General features: G+C 41.6%; 1 protein-coding gene across 4 annotated transcripts in view; it reads left to right on the top strand.

Moving 5' to 3' along the window:
- LOC107227881 (protein artichoke) overlaps positions 1-23,233 on the top strand; it is a 121,854-nt gene extending 98,621 nt beyond the window's left edge. For 3 of the 4 annotated variants that reach the window (XM_046736688.1, XM_046736689.1, XM_046736687.1), the window contains 4 exons: positions 15,229-15,525; positions 16,355-19,456; positions 19,886-20,229; positions 20,298-23,232. In XM_046736688.1, the coding sequence (XP_046592644.1) occupies positions 15,282-15,525; positions 16,355-19,456; positions 19,886-20,229; positions 20,298-20,840 (4,233 nt within the window). In that variant the 5' untranslated portion in view covers positions 15,229-15,281 and the 3' untranslated portion in view covers positions 20,841-23,232. Of the gene's footprint in view, positions 1-15,228; positions 15,526-16,354; positions 19,457-19,885; positions 20,230-20,297 lie in introns of all 4 variants that reach the window. The other variant, XM_046736690.1, reaches the window with a different exon arrangement.
- Positions 23,234-23,461: the final 228 nt, after the last annotated feature.

The following is a 23,461-nucleotide window of genomic DNA, read 5'->3' as shown; positions in this document are numbered from 1 at the left end:
CTGCGGATCGGTGAACAAATTCTGAAATCCTGACATTTCATTGAGCAATTTCCTAGCGTGTAACACGAACGTATGTATATGTATTTACATTTGGAAATAAACGTCGTAGCTTCCGCTTCACATTTTCAACATCGATCGATTCCGTGTTCAAACATTGAATTTGCAGTAGATATAGATTCAATATTTTGTCGGAGAGATTGATTCTCGAACGTGAAAAATGGGCCGAAGCTCCGTTTAGAGTATACGGATATTCATCCCTTATTTACCTAATTTTGAAATGCGTGGCGGTAGGTGGGGGATGAAAATGCGTGAGCATGATGCTCAACCAGGTCGGAATGACTGCAGGGGGTCCTGAAATTCGGCAGCAGTGAAGCATGAATTTAGTAAAACGCGAAGCTTAACGCCGCTCCAATTTCCTCCGTACATCGAGCTTGAATGCATATGGGGTATTCCACGTCAAATCAGCAGGCCATGTATCTGACCCTGTTCGATTTTAATAATTTTTGAGTATAATGTTTATACTGACCCAAAAGGGTCTCGAAATTTTTTTCAGATTATTTTAGCCACCAGTGAAATTTGAAAAAAAAACGGAAAAACAATTCTGCAAATGCCATTTTTCAAAATCTGACAAAATTCACACATATTCTATGATTTCAAATGTGATTTATGAGCGAGACATGATAATGGGATCTCTGCATTTACTATTTTTTTCGTAAGTTTTTAGTTCATCTATGTCGGGGTTCAGACTTTTTCGTTTCTTTCTCTATTCTTTGATGTAAATGGATGACGGAATTATGAAAATTGTGTGATTCTACAACCTATTTACATCAAGGCATATAAAAAATTAAATAGCGAAAACAATTCCGTGATGAAGAAATTAAAACCTTGCGAAACAAATAGTAAATATTGAAATCCCATTATCACGTGTTGTTCAGAAATTAAATTTAGAATTATAAAATAAGGGTAAATTTTTTAAGATTTTTAAAAATAGAGCTCTCGTAATTGGTTTAAATCTGAACAGTGTGCTGAAAAAAATCTGAAATAATTTCCGAGATCCTTTTGAGTCGGTAAGATCATAATACTAATAAATGATCAGAAACGAAGAAGGTGAGGTACATGGGCTGCTAATTTGGCATAGAATGACCCATATACGAGTACGCGATGGGAACACGCGGAGCGATCCAAGATCCGCTTAAAAATGCTAAATTGAGCCAATGCGGAGAAATATCGTTCGGTTCATTGTGCGAGTCGGGACTCCTCGCGGGATCCTCGGAGATTTTGAATACTTCAAGATCAGGAGGTTCGGAGTGCGCTCGAAGCCAAGGAGAGTGGAGCGGTTAAAATTGATCGCGTCATATTTCTGGATAAATGAGAGACGTTCACCGTAAACGAGCCAGTAACTCGCGATTGATGTATTTTAAACCACACTATTTCGCAGGGGGGAGGAGGAGGAACGGAGTCGATAAGACTCTCGGCAGAAGTATGAGGTACATTACTCAATGACATTGTCCGCGAAGTCTTAAGTCCTTCGAAATATCGAACGATGACTGAACTTCACGCCTTCCTAAAATTCTGCAAAAACCGACAAAGCTCTTGACGATTAGAAAACCCACAGTCCTAAGATAATTAGAATACTCCTTTAAAGATCCCGAAAAAAAATCTCAAATTTATAAGTAATAGTTTAGATATGCAATTTTGATTTGAAAGTGTCTTAAAATTGAGAAAAATCATATTGTGCAGTCAATTATTTTACACAACTTCTCCGGGACACAATTTTCTTTTTATAATGTTTTACTGTATAATATTCAATTTTTTAAGATTACACCGACATTAGCTTGCATCAGAAAGTAACTGTATTCAATTGGCGTTGGAAAAAAAAATTAATTGTTACGTTGAAATTGTATAAAGTAGTTAGCTAAACAAAATAGACCAAGGTTGAGTGGAATCGATCGAATCTGATCGATTTTTCTTAATTGTAAAACACTTTGGAATGAAAAACTCATATCGAAGCTAATGCGTATACTTTTAAGATTTTTTTTCGAGAGATTCGTAAGAAGTTCACTCACGAGAGAAGTTTTTTGTTGCATGGTTGGCGTTATTGTCTTTCAATATTTTCAATTTTTATCACAATGGAAAAATATTGTTCTGGGTACAAAATGAAAATTCGTTTCGCATATGTGACCAAGAAATTTACGTTAAATTTGTATTTATTTACTCATGGATACGTGTAATTTAAGAGCGTTAAAAAGTGATCTAAAACATGCATTTAGTAGAAATTTTCATATTCAAATGCATCCGTGATCGTGATTTTCAAGCAAAATAGACTTTTTGGAGATCATTTCTAACCGCATGAATTACAAGTAAATTATGCATCAATATGGTCCAGTTTTAAACATCGCACAACGTCAGTTTTTTTCAAGTCAAATTCTTTTCGTATTCTCATGAAACTTTTTAGATCTTTCGATTTTCTTCGCGAATTTTCGCAGCGGAATTTGTTGAATTATGTATCATCGTAATCTATCCAATTGTGGATAGCGCTGTTCTTTCGAAATGGAAATCTTTCCTTTACTCTAGTTTTCACACGGAATTCTCCATTTTAATCCGGAATTATAAGCAAAAGTTTAATTCTGAGAACGATCCAAGCTTATTCAGATATAGTTGAGTTTGATTTTTAAAATTCCATTAATTGCATTGCATCTTTTTGCATGGTATGCGTTTATTAAATGCATATACGTACAAAATTTGCTTGCACAATTTGCCGATAAAACTTCTAAGTAATGGTAATTATAATTCATTTCAGAGGACTTACACAGTTTTTACAATTTTTCAATTAATGTCTATAGAATGTCTTTCTTTATATAATAACATATTATGGAGCTATTGATAAATTGTTAATTCCCGGTAAACGAAAAGAGGAAAAATGCATCATCACCGCTGAAAATGCGAAGAGCGACGTGATTGAAACGGAAAAACAATTCCCATTGCGATGTCTACATAGTTGCATCGAGGAAACAACACCGTCTAGATTTTACGGTAGAAAGGATCTTTTGCAAACAAGGTTTGTTGTCGCGCTGATTGAGTGCGTTCTTTGTCCACCGTAACTAATTGAACTCGGTTAATTGAATCCTGGGTCTAATCCAAGAGACTAACTGTAGATCCTTAACCGGATTTCATTCCCCGACGGCGAGAACTTGCCGTGAATTTTTCGAATTCCAAGCTTGTTCCGCAAAGCTATTCAATCACAGAATATAAGAAACTCGATGCAAATTGGATGATCGTGATCCAGCCGCCCGAGGCGCCAGTGGTGATGACAGTGGTTCTGAAGAGGACGCATTCTTTTTGGATTAGTCACAAGAATTTTCGTCAGTGGATGAGTCCTGAACGAATGAGATTCGCGACTCTCCAAAGTAACTTTACAGGTGCCAAACACTCGTAATAATATTCACATCCATTGCGGCCTTTGAGGCCGGATGAGAATCCAGGATTGGGATTCAATATTGTCAAGAGAAGTAATATGCGCCGGCAGGTATACCAGATCCATGGTAACAGCTGTGTGTCGTGCCAATCTCGCCAGAATCTATTCGTCGAGGAATTGGATTACTGAATTATGTATGTCGATGTCTAAATGCGATGTTGACGAAATCCTGCAGACAGGCCTTGCCCTGCGCCAGCTGAACTCCATCCCCGATGTTTATCTTGGATCAGGTTTCTCCCCGAGATCCGAGTGATTCTCCATTTTCACGGGGCTTCGAACTCGGGCAGCAACACCCGCTGCTTCCAGTCTCGGTGCCAATATTCGAGAAACCCGCCCGGTCATTTCCTGGTTGGCAGTGGAAATGAAACTCCTAGATCCAGCCAGTCCTTACGGTGATTGAAAACCTCCATATACTCCTCGATTCCGATGCACCGGCATTTATCTCTCGAAACGGCCAATTGGCTTCGAGACGTGATCGCAGAGGCGCATCTTCACCTTGGCATCGGACGTTTGTCCTCGGCCGATTCAAGATCTAATCAAACGTCCACTTCGAAACGCTCCAGACACTTGAAAAACAATTTGTCTTACTTATCGTTTCTGAGTGAAGTTGAATTGCGAGGAGTGGCTTCTGCCCGAATCCTGATTGCGACAAGTAGTGGATGCAACTAAGATGTCGTTGAAACTTTTAAGACGCGTTTTCAGGTTTACGCAAAGCCAGCAAACGCTGGACTTGACGATAAAAACCAAAACGTATTTTGTTCAGATCGCACTCCTGTCAGCGTTCAAATTATCACGTGACGATTCAACATACGGCTGAGGGACGTTAAGTTTGTTGGAGGCAAGTGGGGTACCATTAGTGTTAATTAATGAAATTTCCTAGAGACAGGCAGACCTTTTCCGAGTAACGAACACTTGGAAGGCTGCTGCGTCCTAAGTTTGAGTTGAAATACTAATCCCTACACCGCCCGAGATACATCCGAGCAAGGCGAAACGAGAGAAAATTCACCTAAAAAAGTCTCAAGTCGAGATACCACCGCATAAGCCTCGCCTTACGCCTCGTATTTAATTCCAGAGACTAACAACTCAAGACCTGAATATCTTACTGCGCAAGTACTTGCCATCATTAGACATTTCAATGTCTTAATCTTAAGTTACGATTTCGTACGTGCAACCGTATATTTATTAGTTAGAATTTCAATTAGTAGATTGACATATAACAACCTTTACAACAATTGCCATAAGGAACTTCAGTCTTGGTAGTAGTTCAAGTATTTCATGCTGATATTCAGTGTGTGCAACGTCGTCGAAACAGTCATATAATTTTCAAGTATTGTCGATTGATATTTGTAATAATCGTGATTACACATGAAAGTAGGAATTTTCATAATTGATTGTAATTTATTTAATTTGTGAATTTTGGTGATTTAAAACTGGCAGATATTGTCCATGAAATATAAATTACCTCAGAATTTATACCATTAAATTCTTGCCTTGACGGTTCAAATTAAATTGTTTATTCTATTTGACTGATCAATCACTGGTACCCTGTTTTCGAGCCAATTTAAAGATTGAAAAATGGGGTTTAACGTCATTCCATAACGATTTTAAACGGACGCAGGAGGTTGTTCAGTTTAATACCGACATTCAATTATTATTAAGACATCAATTTTGTAAGGAGTGATTAAGCACTCAATCCCAATTGAGACTCAGCTTAAATCGAAGCTTACGGACGCTTTTTAACGAATCAATGGAAATGAACGTGACTACCTACGCATACCTTTCCGCCGAGCACCCCATTGATAAAAATTCTGTGAAAGTACGGTCTGCATCTGCCATGGGTAAGACGTCGAGCCGAAATGTCTCGGAAAAGTATTCTGTTATCCAGGGTGAAAATTATGTGAAGCTCAGTGGCACGTCACGTCACGTTTCGTGGAGGGAACTTCTTGAGCTCAATAAAGCGATACAAAATGCCGTGAGGATCGGTAATCCTCCCTACGGCGTCTTCCTACCGCCCACCAAGAATTCCTCGGGTTATTCCATCGGGTATTTCGGTCACGCGCGGTTCATCCAAACACATAGGATTTGTCCGCGTTGTCCTGAATTAGGACCAGCATAGGGAAAATTTATACCGAAGGTGGGGTCGCCTGACTATGACCGACACATGGAGCCCAGTTATCGCAGCGTCGAAACTTGTCTCTACGAGTTCAGTTCGGCCTCCACCTGCCGCTCGCACATATTCCGATCCCCTAATAATCCCGCATAGATTTCGAAAAGGTAATCATTTTTCGTTTCCGGGCCTCGTGCTAGAGAACCGTAAAGATGCACGGTCTTTTTTTTCTTTGCTCTTCTCTCTTCGCGCGTGCTTGCTCCCCATTCCTTCCAGTCCCCTGGGAGTCGCCCAGTCGTTGAAAGATTCAAAAACTCCTCGTCAGCGAAATGCGAAATTCATGCAGCGTGCGACACACATGTATGTATACATCAGTCGTTATTGGGAGTAGAAAAGAGAAGTATGGACGGAGAGAGAAGGCGAGAAGAACGGCGAAAGTGGCGGAGAGAAAGAGAGAAAGTCTGCAGTGCGTTCGACGCAAAGTGGCAATATATTTTCTACGCGTATGAAATCCTCACCGGTACCCTTCTCGGAATATTCAACGCGTTATGAACTCCAAGGGGAGGATGCAAGGACCAGAAGCCCTTCTAACCCTCCAGATGTATCCACCGATCGCTTTTTCCACTGTTACGTAAGCAGTCGAACGGACGCGCCGAAACGGCCTCTTGCAAAACACTGGAAACAAAGTTTCGGATCGGATTATAAAGGTTCACCGGGTCAGGTTGCGCACGTACACCGAGCGGAATAACTTCGTACTGTCAGAACTCCCATATTTCAACTATAAAATGTAGCAGCTAAAAGGATTAACTACTTTATACAAGTACTGCATAACCGTTCATGACGCAGCTACAGTGACCTTTTACAGTCTAGACCGCAGCTCCGAAAGGCATTTCAAAAAGTTTGCACCGCAATGGGTACGTATGGAACCGGAGGATTGAACATAAAAAGTTTCCTGATATTCGATTCCGAGTTCAACGTCCTTTAACCAAAAACTCCACTCTCTCAAACAAGAAACTCGATAGCTTTTAATTGAGATTCGTAATTAGGAGGCGATTGCGAATCTTTCAGATCCCTCATCAGTGTCATTTTTCGTAAGGAATTGGACCAATTTCCAATATTGGAAAAAATTCAGAACTAGAAATACGATCTTCTTGTTTAACGTCATGTTACTGCAACGAGGTAAGAGTAATCTTATAAGATTATAAGCGCTATAGCGGCGGGTGAAAGCTTTACGACGCTCGTGACTTGCTTGCCGATTTTCCTCGAAACGGAATCAAGAAGTTCTAGAGGAAACTTGAGGGGAAAATTCTAAGGGAGTCTGCGGTGACCTGCGGATCGCGATCACGCGTTACTTGCAATAACTGATTTGTCGCTTTCTCACTTTGCAGAGTAGACAAGTCGAAATTTTAGTCTAGACCGAACATTACTCCCGGTTATTGAATGCTCATATTTATATGCCAAGAGTGGCGCTATAACTTTCTCGCTAAAAGAGGTCAGGAGAGAGAAATTGGGCTTTTGATTTTATAACGGATCGAAAAGTCGATGAGAAGTTCTTATCACATTTGAGTGTGGGTGTCAGTGTAGGTTGCAAAAGAACTCTTGGTATTGATTTTGTACATCCATTGTAGTCTGAGGTTTTGAAATACTTCCAACCATTATAAGAAACTTGTAAAAATTTTTTTTTATTCATTCTTAATCTATGTAACAAGCAAAGAAATACCTCTCAATGGTTCTTAATGTTTTGCTTTATGACAGGAGAACATTGGACGTGCAGAGTAATTCTCTTTTAACTAGAGATTCAAGCCATTAAAACGAGAAATTTGTCCGTTCCGAGCAAAAGATGGAATTTTCTTTGATCTTCTCGTCATTTTTCATCAGACCCCGGGCAAAATTCTGAAGTAAATGGAACTCATGAATAAATCCAGGCCAAAGGTGACTTTGTTTCATCCCGAGGATTTGAATCATCCCAGAGAGGTATAACTAAACAAGTAGGTGAAAGAACTTTGCAGTAGCATACGACATGAATAAACAAATGAATCATCTTTTTCATGTCATCTTACAGAGTATGTCAGCTAGTCCGAAGTAAATCTGTCAATTTTTTCTCTTCGAATCTTTAGTTTTTTGAATAAAAATATTTTTTTCATAGCTGATCCCACCGCTGTCACTATTTTTTTATATTACGTCAAGGCGCAACTCACTTAATTGAAACGTGCAATAAAATACTAAAACGATAATTATTTACGCTTATTGTTACCATTCTCGTTCGATATACAATTGGACATCAATTTTTAATTCCATTCATACCTACACGATATCAAACTGTTCCTTCAAAATTCATGCAACGTACAATCAAATGGATATTCAGTCGGAAGTGAATAGATGGATGAAGTTTGACATACGATCGCAACGATTACTAGATTAAGAACATTGCCATTCTTATTCGCGACAGCGATGGTAGGTTTCGTAGCCAATGTAGACATCTTACCGTCTTCCGTTGGTGTATCTTCTTCCTTACCTGTCCTCGGAAATTCTGGGTCTCTGTGCTTCCTTAATTGGTCCGGGCGGTGTCTTGTATAACGACTAGAATTACTATCCGCAACGGGTCGGAAGAGCCGAAGATACCCTTGTCAGTGATCGCAGTGCGCACACTTAGCTCCCGTCTGGTGAGATTTCAAGTCTCCTCGCGTCGCTTCGAATTCGATACAGTTTAGCGAATCGGCTCAAGAAAAGGATCGCCTTGAGCCGAAGCCAATCGTTCGATTTCTGCCCGATACTTGTAGGGAATTTCTGATAGTTAGCAAATCGAGTTTCGGTAGGACAAATGTTCGGGCAACCTATCAATTTTGATACTTAGATGACGCGATTCTCGGAAGGAGAATAAATTACAAGACGATTCGCCTATTACGCTCCGTACCTCCAAGTTCTCGTTTTTTCTTGTTACAGGAAATTAATGTAACCGCAATTTTGGGGGTCAAGAAACGAGGCAAACGTGGGCAGAATTTTTAATATCCGTAGATGAATTGTACGGGACTTAATTTGACTCGGAAAGAGAATTTATGCCGAAGATGGACGTTAAAGAGGTTGAATTCTCGTTTCTTCATCCAAGAACAAAAGGAGCGCTGAGGAAATTACGAATACCATCATAACGACAATAATTTTACCATTGACAAGATAGCTGAACATATTCATCTCTCACCAGCATTCGTATTGCTGTCGAAATACTCATATTTTTAATTCAGGTACAGTGCACAGGTAAAACAAGCTAATCAATGAGGATGAGGGCCTGAAAAATACCACGCGTAATTAATCTGTGTAATTAGCTTGGGTATTGAAATTTACTGTAGGTACGTTATTAGGGGACTTGTTTTACCCTCGAAAATGCCCTGTATTTAAATATATTCAACGGTCCTGTCACGTAAAGTCACCCTAAATAGAAAAAAGGACGCTTTTGTATGAAACAGTTCACTTTTTAATAAAATCACGATCATTTTCATAGAAATAAGAGTCAAAACATAGAGAAAAAATCTTTATCATTTGAAAAATGGTATGAATAATAATATCTTTCCGAAGGCTCTCAACGGGATTATAGTGTGCGCTTCATTTCCGACACACGAGGAACGCATTCAAATGACTGGGCAGTAAAAAGTGAGCAACAATGAAAATTGCAATGCAGAAAAAGACTGCGAGCCAAAGTAAAAGCCCCAAGCGAACGTACCTTAATAATACTGTTATGCAAATTTAATTTCAGAATTTGAAGATAACAAAGGAGGGTAAAAAAATAAGAAAAGTCACACTGACAATTTAACAATATTACCGAGCTAAAAAAAAAAAAATAAAAAACAAGAGACCTCAAGTACGCGGAATACACGACTGACCTGATTAAAAATTTTTTCCCCGAAACTGAACGATGTGCAGCGTCACTTGAAAGAGGGGGATCTCATCTAGAAGGGTTGGATGCTGAGGATGTCGAGGGGACGGTAGCGATCAGCCCGTTCCTAGATAAAAAGGACAAGCCGACGTAAACGGGAATTTTACCGATGCAAATCCCCAACAAATATACCATTCAAGGATAAGCCGCATGTTGCATTCTCGAAAGCAGCCAGGAGGGGTGGGCAGGATACATATCGTTACACTTGCATAACATCCCAATGTAGGTTTTGCCGATAGAGTTGGAGAGGAGGAGAACGGAGGCCGTGAAAGGACCCGAAGCCGGGAAGATGGATGCGCGCTTTGGGGACACATTCATCTTTATACATGAGGAGCTGAGGGAGGCGAACCGCGTTATCTGCTGGGAGCACCCCAGGTGTGAACGCATGCAGTACTTGCACTACTGCAGGTTGCATTTGGCTACACTACAGCAGTACGATGCGTGAATGACCCTCGACAAGACGAAGAGACGTCCCTATCGGTAGTCGAAGGACGGAGTGCGGAGTCGGAAATGGGGTTATTAATGACGAGCGTAACGCATTTATGACGGTCGTGCTACGGATTTCGTTCGAAGACCCTTTCGCTGAGAGAGAAAGACGACACGGCAAGAGATGAAGAGGGAAAGCCAGTCTTCGGTAGATAACTGGAGTTTAGGACCTACGAACAAGACGCGTATGCATCGTTCAGGAATTGAAATTTGGAATAAAAATGTCCACGGAATGCAGATGGATCGTTGACCAGTGAAATGGAGGAAAATATGTGCCCATAAAATGCCGGAAAGGATCTGTGAAACAGCACCTCATATGTCTCTTTGGGTACGCCCTGAAGGTTCTTATATTCCGATTTTATGAGGACAATGTTACTAGTAGAAAATCAATAATTACCACTATTCTTATAATTATGTCATATGTATACAGTAAGTGGTACCAGTTAATGCAGTTTGCCATGATTGTAGCACCGTCAAAACCGGAATATCATGACTTTTACTTGTCAGGTATAATATTTGTTACCGATATTAAATTCTCTAAGCTATGGTATGATAATGACGTATTACGCAAATATACAGAAGTTAGGAAAAGCTGGCACACGTGAGAAGAAAAAACTTTGTTCTGATCAAATTATTCACATTCGCGCGATCTTGTCTCGCCACGATATCCTCGAGGTTAAGAGGAAAGAAAGTGGCAAAGTAGCCGAAAAAATGGATTGAGACACTTTTTACACGAGGAATTCTGGTTTTTCCTTCGTCTTTTTCTCCGGCCAATAATCTATTTAACACCAAGGTCACTATCTCTAATGGTACCTAAGATAGCGGAGTCGACGGTTGTTCAATGACCGGACGGTAAAAACGGAAGGACCTCAGCCACGCCCTTTCCAGATTACGAGCCTCTCTGATCCGCTTTAAAACTCACGACTATGACATCTTAAGACATTTTTTTTTTCGATTTGTATTTCTTATTCGTTACGCTTCTACCTCAAGGAATGGACATCCTCGTTTCCGCCTTCAGACAAATTGACATTTTCCATGCACTTATGATTAAAAACTATGAAGTGAACCCCAACCAATGCATAAGATTCATTTCTCCCGTATGCAAATGTTTGATGCGAGCTTTGCAGTCCAAATCTTCGCTGCAGATAATATTATTCGCAACCCCCTTCGTGTATATAGGGTGTTTTCGAGTAAACACCACAGTATGTTGGATTGCCTACCATTGAAGGGAACAAATATCGGCAATACAGACCTACCGAGTCATCGGTAGTTAGCGCGTTTAAAGTCTTCGCAAGTAAGCTGGAACTGCTCCGATTTCCATGTTGTGTTCATTTGTCCAAAAATTTATTCCGTTTTTTGTCACCTATGCCGAAACGTTCACTGGTCGCATTCCGGAGACACGTTGAAGTGATCATATGACTTGACTTGACCAAAGTGATTAGGTCTGTTTTACCGATATTTGTTCCCCTCGGTAGTAGGCAACTAACATACTGCACCGCTCACTGGGAGACACCCTGTATAGGGGATAAATGGCGAAGCGTGAATCGATTGGAACTTACGAACCAGACTGACGGCTGTATCGCGTACATTTTACGCGTGCATTCGTTAGACGGTTTGATGTATTCCGAGATGGGATACGTTACGATCAAGTCTAGGAATGGAGGAAATTGGAGGTAATAGTCGTGCGACATGTATCAACGAATGTCGGCAGAGATTGAAATTGACGATGAAATAAAGCCGGCGGACGGGAATCCTCAGATGCGAGATCGGGATTATCGGATAAGAGAGAGATGCAAATGTCTCGGCCCCAGATTGCTACCTTGCCTACTAACCCTTCTCCGCATTCATGTAACATGCCTTCGCAAACGACTCTGATCGCTCGAAACTGATCGAAAGACTGCAGGGAGTCTCGCATCTGCCGGAGAATGCGAGCCTTGATAATAAAATGACGAGAACGAAATGATATTGTCATCATTTTTCATGGTGGTTTGGAAAATTTTTTATCAATATCGATTTTATCAACTTCGTTATTGTAAGATGCATATCATGAAGTGGAAAACTGTTCTGGACTTATTCAAACTTCTTGAAACGATCAAATATTAACTTTTGTAATTGAAAACGTTCAAAGTGCTGTAAAAAATGGAAAAATTAGGATGGAACCGATCTTATAACGGTCGGATAAAAAACAGAGATTTGCGCTAATTTTTACAGAACTTTGAAGCAGGTGGAACTATAAAATTGTTCGAATAACAGAATTTCAAACCTGTGGCGAGTGAAAAAAAAAGCAATTCAAAATAAGTAAATAGGTTCCAACATATCCCTGCACATGGTCATAATTGTAGATGAAAGTCCGAAACTTGTGTGATGATACGAAGTTAATTTTATTTCTCAATTTTTTGTGATTCTCAGAAATAAATAACTGTTCGCGAGGTGCTTAAAACGTGCAAATGGATGCGATTCACGTTATCTTCCAATTTCCTGTCTTTTGGCGAAGAGAAGAAAAAAACTTATACACGCTCACGGTGTTTATACATACCATCACAGGTCTGTACCCACACTTATAAATGGGAGCCACACTCCCCGGGTGATCCAGGATTGCGAATAACGTGCACACATATTTCCCACACCGGAATTGTAGTGATCGATTCGCTTCCGTTTTAGAGTGGGTGGAGCTTTCTCGAGTTTCCTGGGATCGCGATAGGAAGACAAAAACCCGGGACTGTTACGAGGTAGTGGATAAAAAAAAAAAATGGTTAAAGCCGAAAAAGAAGAAAAATATTGGACTTTACCCTCCTCACCCCTTTCGACGAATACAAAAAAAAAAAAAAAACTCAAAGTGAACGGTATGTGGTTTAGAGGTTTTAGCGGTCAGGGAGATTAATCTTCTCCATTATACTCACTCCGCGGAATGCAGAGGCGACACGAGAGGGGAAGAATATCACCCCTTTTCGACTTACGTGGTGCCTACCGACCGTTTTATCACGTTCGAACGAGGGCAGGCCGGCGGAGTCTCTTATCGTTAAACACGAACGATCGGAGTGTTACTATCGCCACGTTGTCACGTCTTCGGGAGGGAATAACCCCGTGACTCTAGGCGGCAAACGAAATGTAGGATTTAACGCGACCCAAACCATTTTAAAAAGCGTCATGGAGGATATAAATCGTCGGCCCCTTTCCGTCGCCTGCAAAGAAGAAGAAGTCGCTGCGATGTTGGGGGTAGAGAAAGCTGGAGGAGGATATCCATCAAAACTTTCCCAAAACATCGCTCATAAATTTATCCGAAAGATTTTCGATTCGTCACGATAATTTACGAGCGGGAACAGTAGGCATCCTTACACGACGAAATTCCCGATCATCCCCTCGCTTCCCGGATGTTCCAGGACCACTTGAGGCCACGTGTAGGTAGATAACTTATACGAGGTAATTTATAGGCGGCTTCGGCAGGTGAAAGCGTGGAAATTATTTTCCCTTGGCGAAGGGGAAGTTACATGGGCGGGAAAAATCTGCCACGATTCGCCCGTTTCCTGCGTTATCGGAACCGGACGTTGAACAGACGGCAGCGGGGAACCTGTTAACGGCAACAATTGGCCTCGTACGATGCGCAACGGGTGATGGTCGGTTCAATATTGAGTTACCGTTTTGCCCGCCGGCGATATCACCGTCAGATTAATCAATGGATTCCGCTCGTGGTGCAGCTGCGGCATTGCTGCAATCGAAGTACTCGACAGCCCGGTGAAACGGGGATTTCGCCTCTAATAGTCGGATATTAAATCTCTTTATTGTTTCGTACGATTTTTCACCACGCTCTTAAAAGCCCGGTTATTTGTGCATATTTTAATCGACAAACAAGCGTTGCTGAAGACTTAACCGAGCTTTCAGGGAACATCGTGTAGCTATGATCCAGTCAATAACCTTCTGCACAGTCGACACCTGTGGCTGATAACACAAAAAATTGACGCGGAAAAGTAATGCGGAAGTTTGACATCGTTCTACTTCTTGATAGTAATTAATTACTCGTTGACAACGAATGAGCAACAGAGAAGGGTCGTTCGATCATGTCCCGTTCCACCTTACACGATGCCCGAGCGATCTATTTAGATAAACGAAAATTGATTGGATGTGGTAAAGTTGGACGTTCCGAATTCACCACGATCCTCATGATCGCGGACTTTTCTCTTTCGACGTCAGTGAAGTCAGTACGGAGAATTCAAGCTGGAATTTAATCGGCGATAATACGAACCTGGATTCCAACCATTTGACGTCTGAATCATAATTTCATTGCGCCGACGGGAAGTGCTGAATTTTAAAACAGTCGCACAACTATTTCATCTCCCATTCCGTATTCCATACACTCGGTGAGAAACAATTTCGAACAATTATTTCCACATCTGCGTGTTAAACATTGTTTCGTTTCACGTTCATCCTCGGTGTTACAGTAATACGCCATACGCATCACGGTTGGAATTTAAACGCGGTTAATACCATATGTCGAGCGGAAGAGAGTAAAATTTGTAGCTGATAATATAAATATCAAAATATATATTGAAAATAATAAATGACAGTAAATATTACTTACAATACGAGACTCGCTCGCAAAAGAGATTTCATTTCTGTTTAACCTTTTCACTAACCCACTCCATGAAGTTTAACATTTCTTAGAAGCTTATAGGCTCAACAAGAACTTTTCAAAAAGCTAAATTTTTTCAGTTACAGATTTTTCGAATTCGAGAAACACGTGTAATTTCTCACAGAAAATGAATCGGATTAATTTAAATAATGAGATATCTAAATTCAAGACCTATAATAATTTAAAATACATCTCTCGGAAGTCATCGTAGGAAAGTGATTAGAGGAAAAAGCAATTATGCTGTTAATTGGAAAATAGAGCTGAATGGACCGAATTTAAATGGTCAATCTTGAATTCTGAAAATCAAAAGAGTACTTTCAAATCTAATGCTTCTAAATCTACTAATACAGTCTTGAAGGTTTCGAATATAATTCCATGTAGTTTAACTTTCCCACAATCTGTCGCAAATTTCAAAAATTTTTAGATTAACCTCAGTCCAACTTGAACCCATATATAAAAATGATAGAATTTGGAGTTCTCAGGATGAACCTGATAAGTTTTCAGAAGTAAGCACACAATCTTAAGGGAATTTTGATATTGATGATCCAGACAATGAAACTCCGGTGTACCGAAAAATAATCTCGACGTATTTAATTACATTTCAGATCACCATCAACTGACATATCGGTCCTCATTGAGAACCAGAAGTGATGTTACGATGATGCAAAGCTTTCATCCGTGGATGTGCAGTTGGTTGAACTCGGCTAGGCGTGGTCATTGCTTGGCGCTGGTCGCCCTGGCAATAGTCCTACAGGTTCAGGCTCAAGCCGTAGAATGTCCGCCAACGGAAACGATCCCCGGATGCCCGTGCTACAATTTCGAGGATGGTTTGTTCCTAGAGTGCGCTGGCGCTACAGAAGAGATGCTGAGTTCCACGCTACAAGGTGTTCTCAACGCTGGAGGTAAGCTGTACAACATATTCACCGATATCAGTCACTTCAGAAGCACTGCGAGTATCTTGAAAACCTACCTAGTTCTTTTCCCTACATGCTAGAACACGTGTCCTCGCAACAATCCAAAGTCAATATTTGTCAGTCTCTTCACTGAATGGATTCTTGATATAGTTACGGTAATCCTAAAAATACGGATGCTACCCCATTTTCATCACACTTTACTACAAAAACGCAACTCTGCATTGAAAGAGAAATTTCACTACATGCGGACAGCCACTGTATCATCATACTCTCACTTACAATGTACTCACTTCCAATAGGAAAGAACGTTGTTCTAAAAGCATTACAGATTTCATATTGGCACTTGCACTTGCATTATTTAGTGTTTATATAGAAGTGTAAAAAGATTTAATTGCTAAGAGCGAGTGAAAACTGAGAAAATTTACAATGATTAGAAAAGCGAACGTAATGATCAAGTTCGAAAACTTGTGAATTTATCATTCACTGTTTCTCATAATCACAAGTACTCGAAAGCTGGTAATGGTGAGTGCCGTTGTCACTGGCGTAAGAGATGCAGAATGTGCCTCGATTTTCATTAAAATTTTTCCAGTTTGTTAATTTCCAAAATAACATTTATACTTACAAATCGCTAGCCACGTATAACAACGATCCTCTGCTCATGAAATTCCATTTCCATATATCTTTTAAAGTTCAAAGTTATCATGGCAGCCTGGAAAACAAACGCCGATTTTTGCGCAATTCAAGTGATTATCAACCATTGACAAGATGTATTTTTAACTTGATCCACTGTGTAATGGCAGGGGTGAACTCTTTCTAGGAACGGATACGCTGGTGCAGTCGCTGAGCGTCTATGAGCTTGACAGGACGGTCGAGGAGCTGAAGGAAATCGCGTTTCCGCCAGGTTCACAAATCCGGTATTTACAGATATCCCACTCAGCAATACGGGAAGTGAGTGAAACAGCTTTCAAAAATCTGAGACAGAGCCTGGAATCTCTGGCTTTGGTGTCCGGACGACTGCCGCAAGTCCCCCAAAAAGCTTTGACTGATCTCCATAAGCTAGCGGCACTGGATCTCGAGGCAAACCTGATACACGACCTGCCCTCCTTTTGCTTCTACGGTCTAAAGTTGATGAAGCTCAGCGTGAAGGGTAACCAAATATCAAAGATATCCGAGTACGCGTTTGCCGGTTTGGAGGAAAACCTGAGCAACCTTGACTTGGCGGAAAACAAACTTAAGATTTTTCCCATGGCACCACTAAGGAGACTTGAGAATCTTGCCTCCCTCAGATTGGCATGGAACGAAATATCCGAGCTGCCTAACGATGGGTATTCGACCCTCAGTTCGCTGCTCATGCTGGATCTGAGCAGTAATAATTTTGATAAGCTTTCCGAGGACTGCTTTCGGCCGTGCCCGATACTCCACACGCTTTCCCTCTACTATAATTCCATCGAGACGATACACAAGGATGCCTTTGTCTCCCTGAAGGACTTGGAGTCCATCGACCTTAGCCACAATAAAATCGTCTTCCTTGACGTAGCGACCTTCAAAGCAAACGACCGCCTCCGCACTATAGAGCTGAGCCACAACCATGTTCATTACATCGGTGGAGTATTTGCCAACCTCCCAGAACTCCGGGAGTTGTATCTGGCAGAAAATAACATTCTGGATATACCAAGCGATGCATTTGCAGGAAGTATCAGTTTGGCTGTTGTTTACTTGCAGCAGAATGCAATTCGGAGGATAGACCCTAGAGGGTTAGTGACTTTGAGCCAGCTGGCCCAACTACATCTGAGTAATAATTACATCGAGAAAGTTCCCAAAGAATTTTTAGAACACTCGGAAAATTTGTCCTCGTTGTCGTTGGACGGTAATAAAATCCGCGAGCTGGACGTTGGCACCTTTTCAAAGCTGCGACAACTGCGTGAACTCCGACTTCAGGATAACCAAATAAAAGAGGTTAAGAGGGGGGTATTTTCACCACTTCCGGTCCTTCTCGAACTACACTTGCAAAGCAATGCCATAACGGATATAGAAACTGGTGCTCTTCGAACCTTGCACAGTCTTCAACACGTCAATTTGCAAGGAAATCTTCTTACCGTTCTGGGTGATGTCTTCCAGCTTTCCTCCGGAGATTCCACCACCAACGGAGCCGGTGGAAGTTCCTTGGTATCTATCCAGCTGGACAGTAATGGTCTCGGTGTTTTGCATAACGACTCACTGCGCGGACAAGCTTCGGTCCGCATAATGTGGCTTGGGCATAATAAATTAACCCACCTTCAGGCACCTCTTTTTCGAGATCTCCTCCTCGTCGAACGTCTGTACCTGACCAACAATTCCATATCTCGTATCGAAGACGCAGCCTTTCAGCCAATGCAAGCTCTCAAATTTCTAGAACTGAGCATGAACCGCCTAAGCCACGTGACAGCAAGAACGTTTTCGGAACTTCACGAGCTCGAAGAGTTGTACCTACGAGACAACGGGCTCAGACGACTGGATCCGTACGCGTTGACGGCTCTGAAGAAGCTTAGCATTCTCGATCTGTCCGACAACCACTTGTCGATCCTTCACGACGCAATTTTTCAGGAAGGGCTTCCAATCAAGATTCTGAATCTGAAAAATTGCTCGATTATTAACGTGGAACACGGCGCATTTCGGGGCTTGGGCAACCTGACCGATCTCAACATGGAGAACAACGCCTTGACGGCAACTGCGCTTCGTCGACTCGATATTCCTGGCCTTCGCATACTCGCCATCTCTGGGAATAATTTCACCGAGCTCACAGAGCACAGTTTCAACGGCCTGCCCGCTCTTCAAAATCTATTTATGGACGACGCGCAGCTGGTCCAATTGCCGGAGAACATTTTTGCAATAAATCGAAACCTGGCGAGGCTACACGCTTGCAAAAATTTGCTGAGATTACTACCGCCGGGAATATTCGACGGACTTTTGTCGCTCAGGGAGATAAGGCTCGACGATAATCGATTCCTTGAAATCCCGTACTCCGCACTCTCCAGCGCTCTGAACCTCGAGATACTTTCACTTTCACAGAACCTCCTGGTAACTGTTGATGTGGCAAGTTTCGCCGGGCTGAAATATCTGAGAGAATTGGACCTGAGCAAAAATCGTATCGTAACGATGTCCGGATTCGCGACTGCAAATCTATCCCGACTTTTGTCAGTAGACCTGAGCCACAACCACCTGAATGCTCTTCCGGCAAACTTTTTCGTTCACTCGTTGATGCTGCGACGGGTCGATCTCGCTGAGAACAAGTTCCGACAAATTCCAGCGGTCGCGCTGTCTGGTCAGAATCTGCCCAGTCTGGTTTGGCTAAATCTGACCAGGAATCCACTGAACAGAATTCACGATTTACCCTCGGAGGCGATGTATCCGCTTCTTCAAGAGATCCACATATCTGGGACTAACTTAAGCATTGTCACGTCCCAGGACTTTGAAGCCTTTCCCGCTCTACAGCACCTCTATCTAAGTCAGAATTGCATATCGAGAATTTCGCCCGGAGCCTTTCGAAGCCTACCAAATCTGCTCACACTGCACATGGGAATGAATAGCATGGAAATCGTACCCCAAGAAAGACTGCAGGGTCTCGAGCATCTCCGGATACTCAATCTAACGCACAACAGATTAAAAGAACTAGAGGAATTTCCATCCGATCTTAAGTCGCTCCAAGTGCTCGATCTCTCTTACAATCAGATTGGAAACGTCGGAAAAGTGACATTCAAGAATTTAATCAGCCTTGTAGAGTTACACTTGTACGGAAACTGGATAAACGCAATCGCCAGTGAGGCGTTCAGACCTTTGAAGAAGCTTCGGTTGCTGGACTTGAGTAGAAATTACTTGGAAAATTTGCCGTTGAACGCCTTCAGGCCCCTAGAGACGCAGATACGAAGCCTAAGAGCCGAAGGCAAGTAGATTTTCTACCCCATAATATTTGCTCTCTCCCTGTCAAACTCGCAAACCCAGATGCCCTGCCTCGCTCACTAGAATTGGGTTCAATCTCCGCTCTCCTTAGCCCCAAGATCCATTTGACCCTTCCTTTTCCATCCCAAGCCAGTTCAAGCTTGACCGCGCACAAACTTCCTCAACAATTTCCCACACTATCGACATGCATCAACGTTTTGATTCTTTGCAGTTTTTATGACTTATTTTCTTTCTCTCTAAGCGATTTTGTACTTTGGTTAATTTACGAAGCATTTAAGATCCGTACGGACCTTCAAAAAACCTGCGACCTTTCCTAAATAAGGTATCGTTGGAATCTGACGCCATGTAACGAGCGTGCCGAAAGAGGTGTTTGTAAAAAATTTCTCCGCTCGAACGACTTCTGGTTTTGCAGAAAACCCTCTTCACTGTGGCTGCGAGTCCCAGGAGTTGTGGGAGTGGTTGCGGGATCATCAGAAGCTGGTTGGTGGTGTGGGTCGAGGGAGAGGTCGAGGCAGGGGTGGAGTAGGAGTCGGTGACGTCGAAGGAGGATTACTGCGATGCGAGCAGCCCCCGGAGCTCCGTGGTTTGGTCTTCCTCGACCTTGACCCGCACGCTTTCTGCTCCGCGCCTTTGGTGCTCAAGCTGGCGATCCAGGACATCCAGCCTTTCTCGGTCCTCGTCTCCTGGCAGAGCCGCAACCACTCGGGTCTCCACGGATACCAAGTGGCTTATCACGCCCTGGACAACGTCGACGAGGTAACACAGCCAGCGATCGCTCTGTTAAATCGGAGACGAACTAACCAAGGTGACCTCTTCATCCACAGGTTCGGGGCAAGCTACTCGATCCGAAGGCGCGCTCGGTGAAACTATCGAAACTCGCTTCGGACACCAGGTACCTCATTTGCGTCCTTGGTCTTGGAAGCTGGGGGAACCCGATACCGGAAGGAATGTCATCCTGGCAGTTGAACGCCTCTCACGACGACGTCATCGAGGGTTCTGCGCTTCCGGTTATGGTCGACTCTCCTATGAGCCGTTGCACCGAGGTACGGACCCTGGATGCTCCGGACTCGATCGTCGGAGATGGGGCAGTCGGGGACCGTGGGGGACTGGCCAGTATTCTGACCCGGAGACTGGGCTTGATAGTCGGCAGCTGCATGGGCTTCGTCGTATTTGTCGTACTGGTATCAGTGCTGGGTTACATGAAAATGAAAAAGCAAAGGGCCGCCATAAAGCGGGAGCAGCCTCTCCCGACCAATCCACCAGAGTATATGTCCTATCGGCACTTCTCTCTCCAAGGTGCTGATCGCAGTGAAAACTCCTGCCCAAGTTTCATCAGCAACATTGGTACCACGCCCCTGAACTCGTAGCCAAAGGCCTCCAAGTCTCACCGAAGCCCAAGTGAGCACGAGATAGAGATGAGCAACATCTCTAACTGCAGTCAGATATTCCGTTGACTGATGTCTGGAAAGGAATTAGTAGATAATCGTGCTCGCGTAGGTGATATAACCTTGGTAATTGCTCTGTGAGATTGGAGGCTCCTTTTCAAAATACTTATCGATAATCGTCATACTGTAACGTGAACTGTGATGATATTGCAAGAACGTTTCCATGCTTTAATTACCCCACCATGGGTCACAAAGTCGTGACTCAGTTCGGTGAAAACCTAAAAGTTCTGAGACTGTTTAAATATACGTCGATATTACGACGCTTATCACGTGAAGTGACAATTTTGTGTTAAATTGAGTAACATTAAAAACAATAAATGTAAAGTAGGTTAAATTACGTATTTAACTACAGGAATCGTCAGATATAAACATTTTCTAAAATATAAGTGCAAATTGTTTTCAAAAAAGCGTAATCATCGAGGACTTTAAAAATCCAAAATTGATTTGCAAAAGTCAAATTCAACGTAAAAAAAAGTGCATCAAACTTTCAATTTAATATATTATGAATAGTAATAAATTGTGAGTAAAGAAGGAAACAAATTTAAAATTACCATCAATTTGAACAAGTGTTACGAGTATGCCAAAAAGGCAAAAAATGAATTTAGTAAATTCCATGTTCATATTGATTCGGAGTGTATTTATGACGTTGAAATTATGCATGTGTAATGATGATATATAATGAAACACTTTAATTTTTGACTTTCATACGAAGACTGATTTTTCAAATTTTTTTTGGACGTAATCGAATTTGACATGTCGGTGTGTAATAGGGAATGTTTGTACATAAATTATAGTGTAAAGACAAGCAACAAGTTGTCAGATTTCACGAAGAATACCTAGTTCAAACATACCAAACGCATCTAAAGTGCTGTAGCCAGAGGATGAAAAAGAAACTCAATAATCGTACATACGTATTATGTTATACACACACATAGAAGAAATAAATATAAATATAGGTATATGAATATGAATATATGTATATTTAAATATATATGTATTATACATACGTAACATTTAGCAGTCCAGTAACAAAGTATACCGACATCTAGTTTTGTCCTCCGTTTGCGACGCTCAAGGTTCAACCATTGAACTACAACTCAACGGAAACTCAAAAACGCGAAAGCCATCTTGTCACCAAACTAACATGGCCGCCAACGTCTCACCTGAAGTTTTATTTTGGTCACAGAATCGTTTCCAATATTCACTTGTTATTTATCTGTGCTTCAGGCGATGTGAAATTGTGGCAAGAATACAGCTTGCTAGTGATTTAAGGTTCAGCTGGAGCTTGAAAACTAAGATCTCAGCCGGCGAAATCTTCCCTTGAAACATGCGTGGCTAACCCTTTAAACAAGACTATCAGATTACCCCGGATTCTCAAGGCTTACAGAAATCGGGATTCGGGTAGTTGGGAGACTTGCTTACATTTCCGACATTCAGCTAGTTACGGTTAATAGAGTCCAGCAAAGACGCTCGGCCAAGAAGGAGGTCGTGATCGGCCATCACCGGCTCCCTAGGCCGACTAATTCCATCCCGAACTTATAACAGTCCCGGAACGAGACCAATCCGAAGCGATTCCTCCCCTCGGCGGTAAATTACTGTAGGTACAACGACAATGGTTTCGGTAAACGCACCCCTCAACGACCCCTAATCCCAAGATAATTACCGGCAGCCCAGAAGCCTGGGGTGTCCTTGATCTGATGAGAGCTCACGGACGGAGGACATGGCAAAACAAATCGCTGATTCGTGATTTGTTAAATTAAGGACTTACGAATAATAAAACAATTAAATTAAAAAAAACCACGTGTGATTCCTGCCAAAATGTAAAACTTCGAATTGCCAAGCGTAATATTGTAACAGATATTATCAATTATTTTAAAAATAGATTTGAAGCGAAGAAAATTTGAACGAACGAAAAACAAGAATCAAATTATTAATTATGTATATAGATAGGTGATACTTAATAGCGTTCTATATCACAGTATAGGTTTTCGGATAATAAAATCTATGGTGAAATGACAGTGCTTTTCTCATTTCGTACCATTTTCATTCACTTTTTCCACCCCGTAAAATTATTCCTGATCTGACGGTACAACAATTGACGATATAACGATTTCATTGCATAATTTGAGCCTTATGCTGGAAAAGAGTTTACTTTGGAATCAAGTAAAGCTGATTTAGTCAACTTAGTGATAGATTTATGATGCAGGTCAATTTGACACAAGTCAAATGACTCATTGGATATTGGACCATTTGCATACGTTACATTGTTCAGCAAAGACAAGATCTTATCCATGTAACAATAAGTGGAGATAAACGAGTGCCAGAGAAATGGAGTTATCAAAATTATTAATCATGAAAATAAAAATCTAACCATTTACAGAATCTCATTGAAGCAAATCCCTGACATTAGCTGGACTTTTTGGAAATCACGTAAAAATATTTGCTATCACGTGGAACGTACGAATTCATCAAAAATCTACTATATTTCATTGAAATCTACAAACCTATCTTTAATAAATCGTGTGAAATCCTCGAAAGTTTTC

This window comes from Neodiprion lecontei, chromosome 4 (assembly GCF_021901455.1).
Source record: "Neodiprion lecontei isolate iyNeoLeco1 chromosome 4, iyNeoLeco1.1, whole genome shotgun sequence".
Classification (NCBI taxonomy): domain Eukaryota; kingdom Metazoa; phylum Arthropoda; class Insecta; order Hymenoptera; family Diprionidae; genus Neodiprion; species Neodiprion lecontei.
Note: the sequence above shows the minus strand (reverse complement) of the source record. Positions and strands in the feature narration are given on the sequence as shown.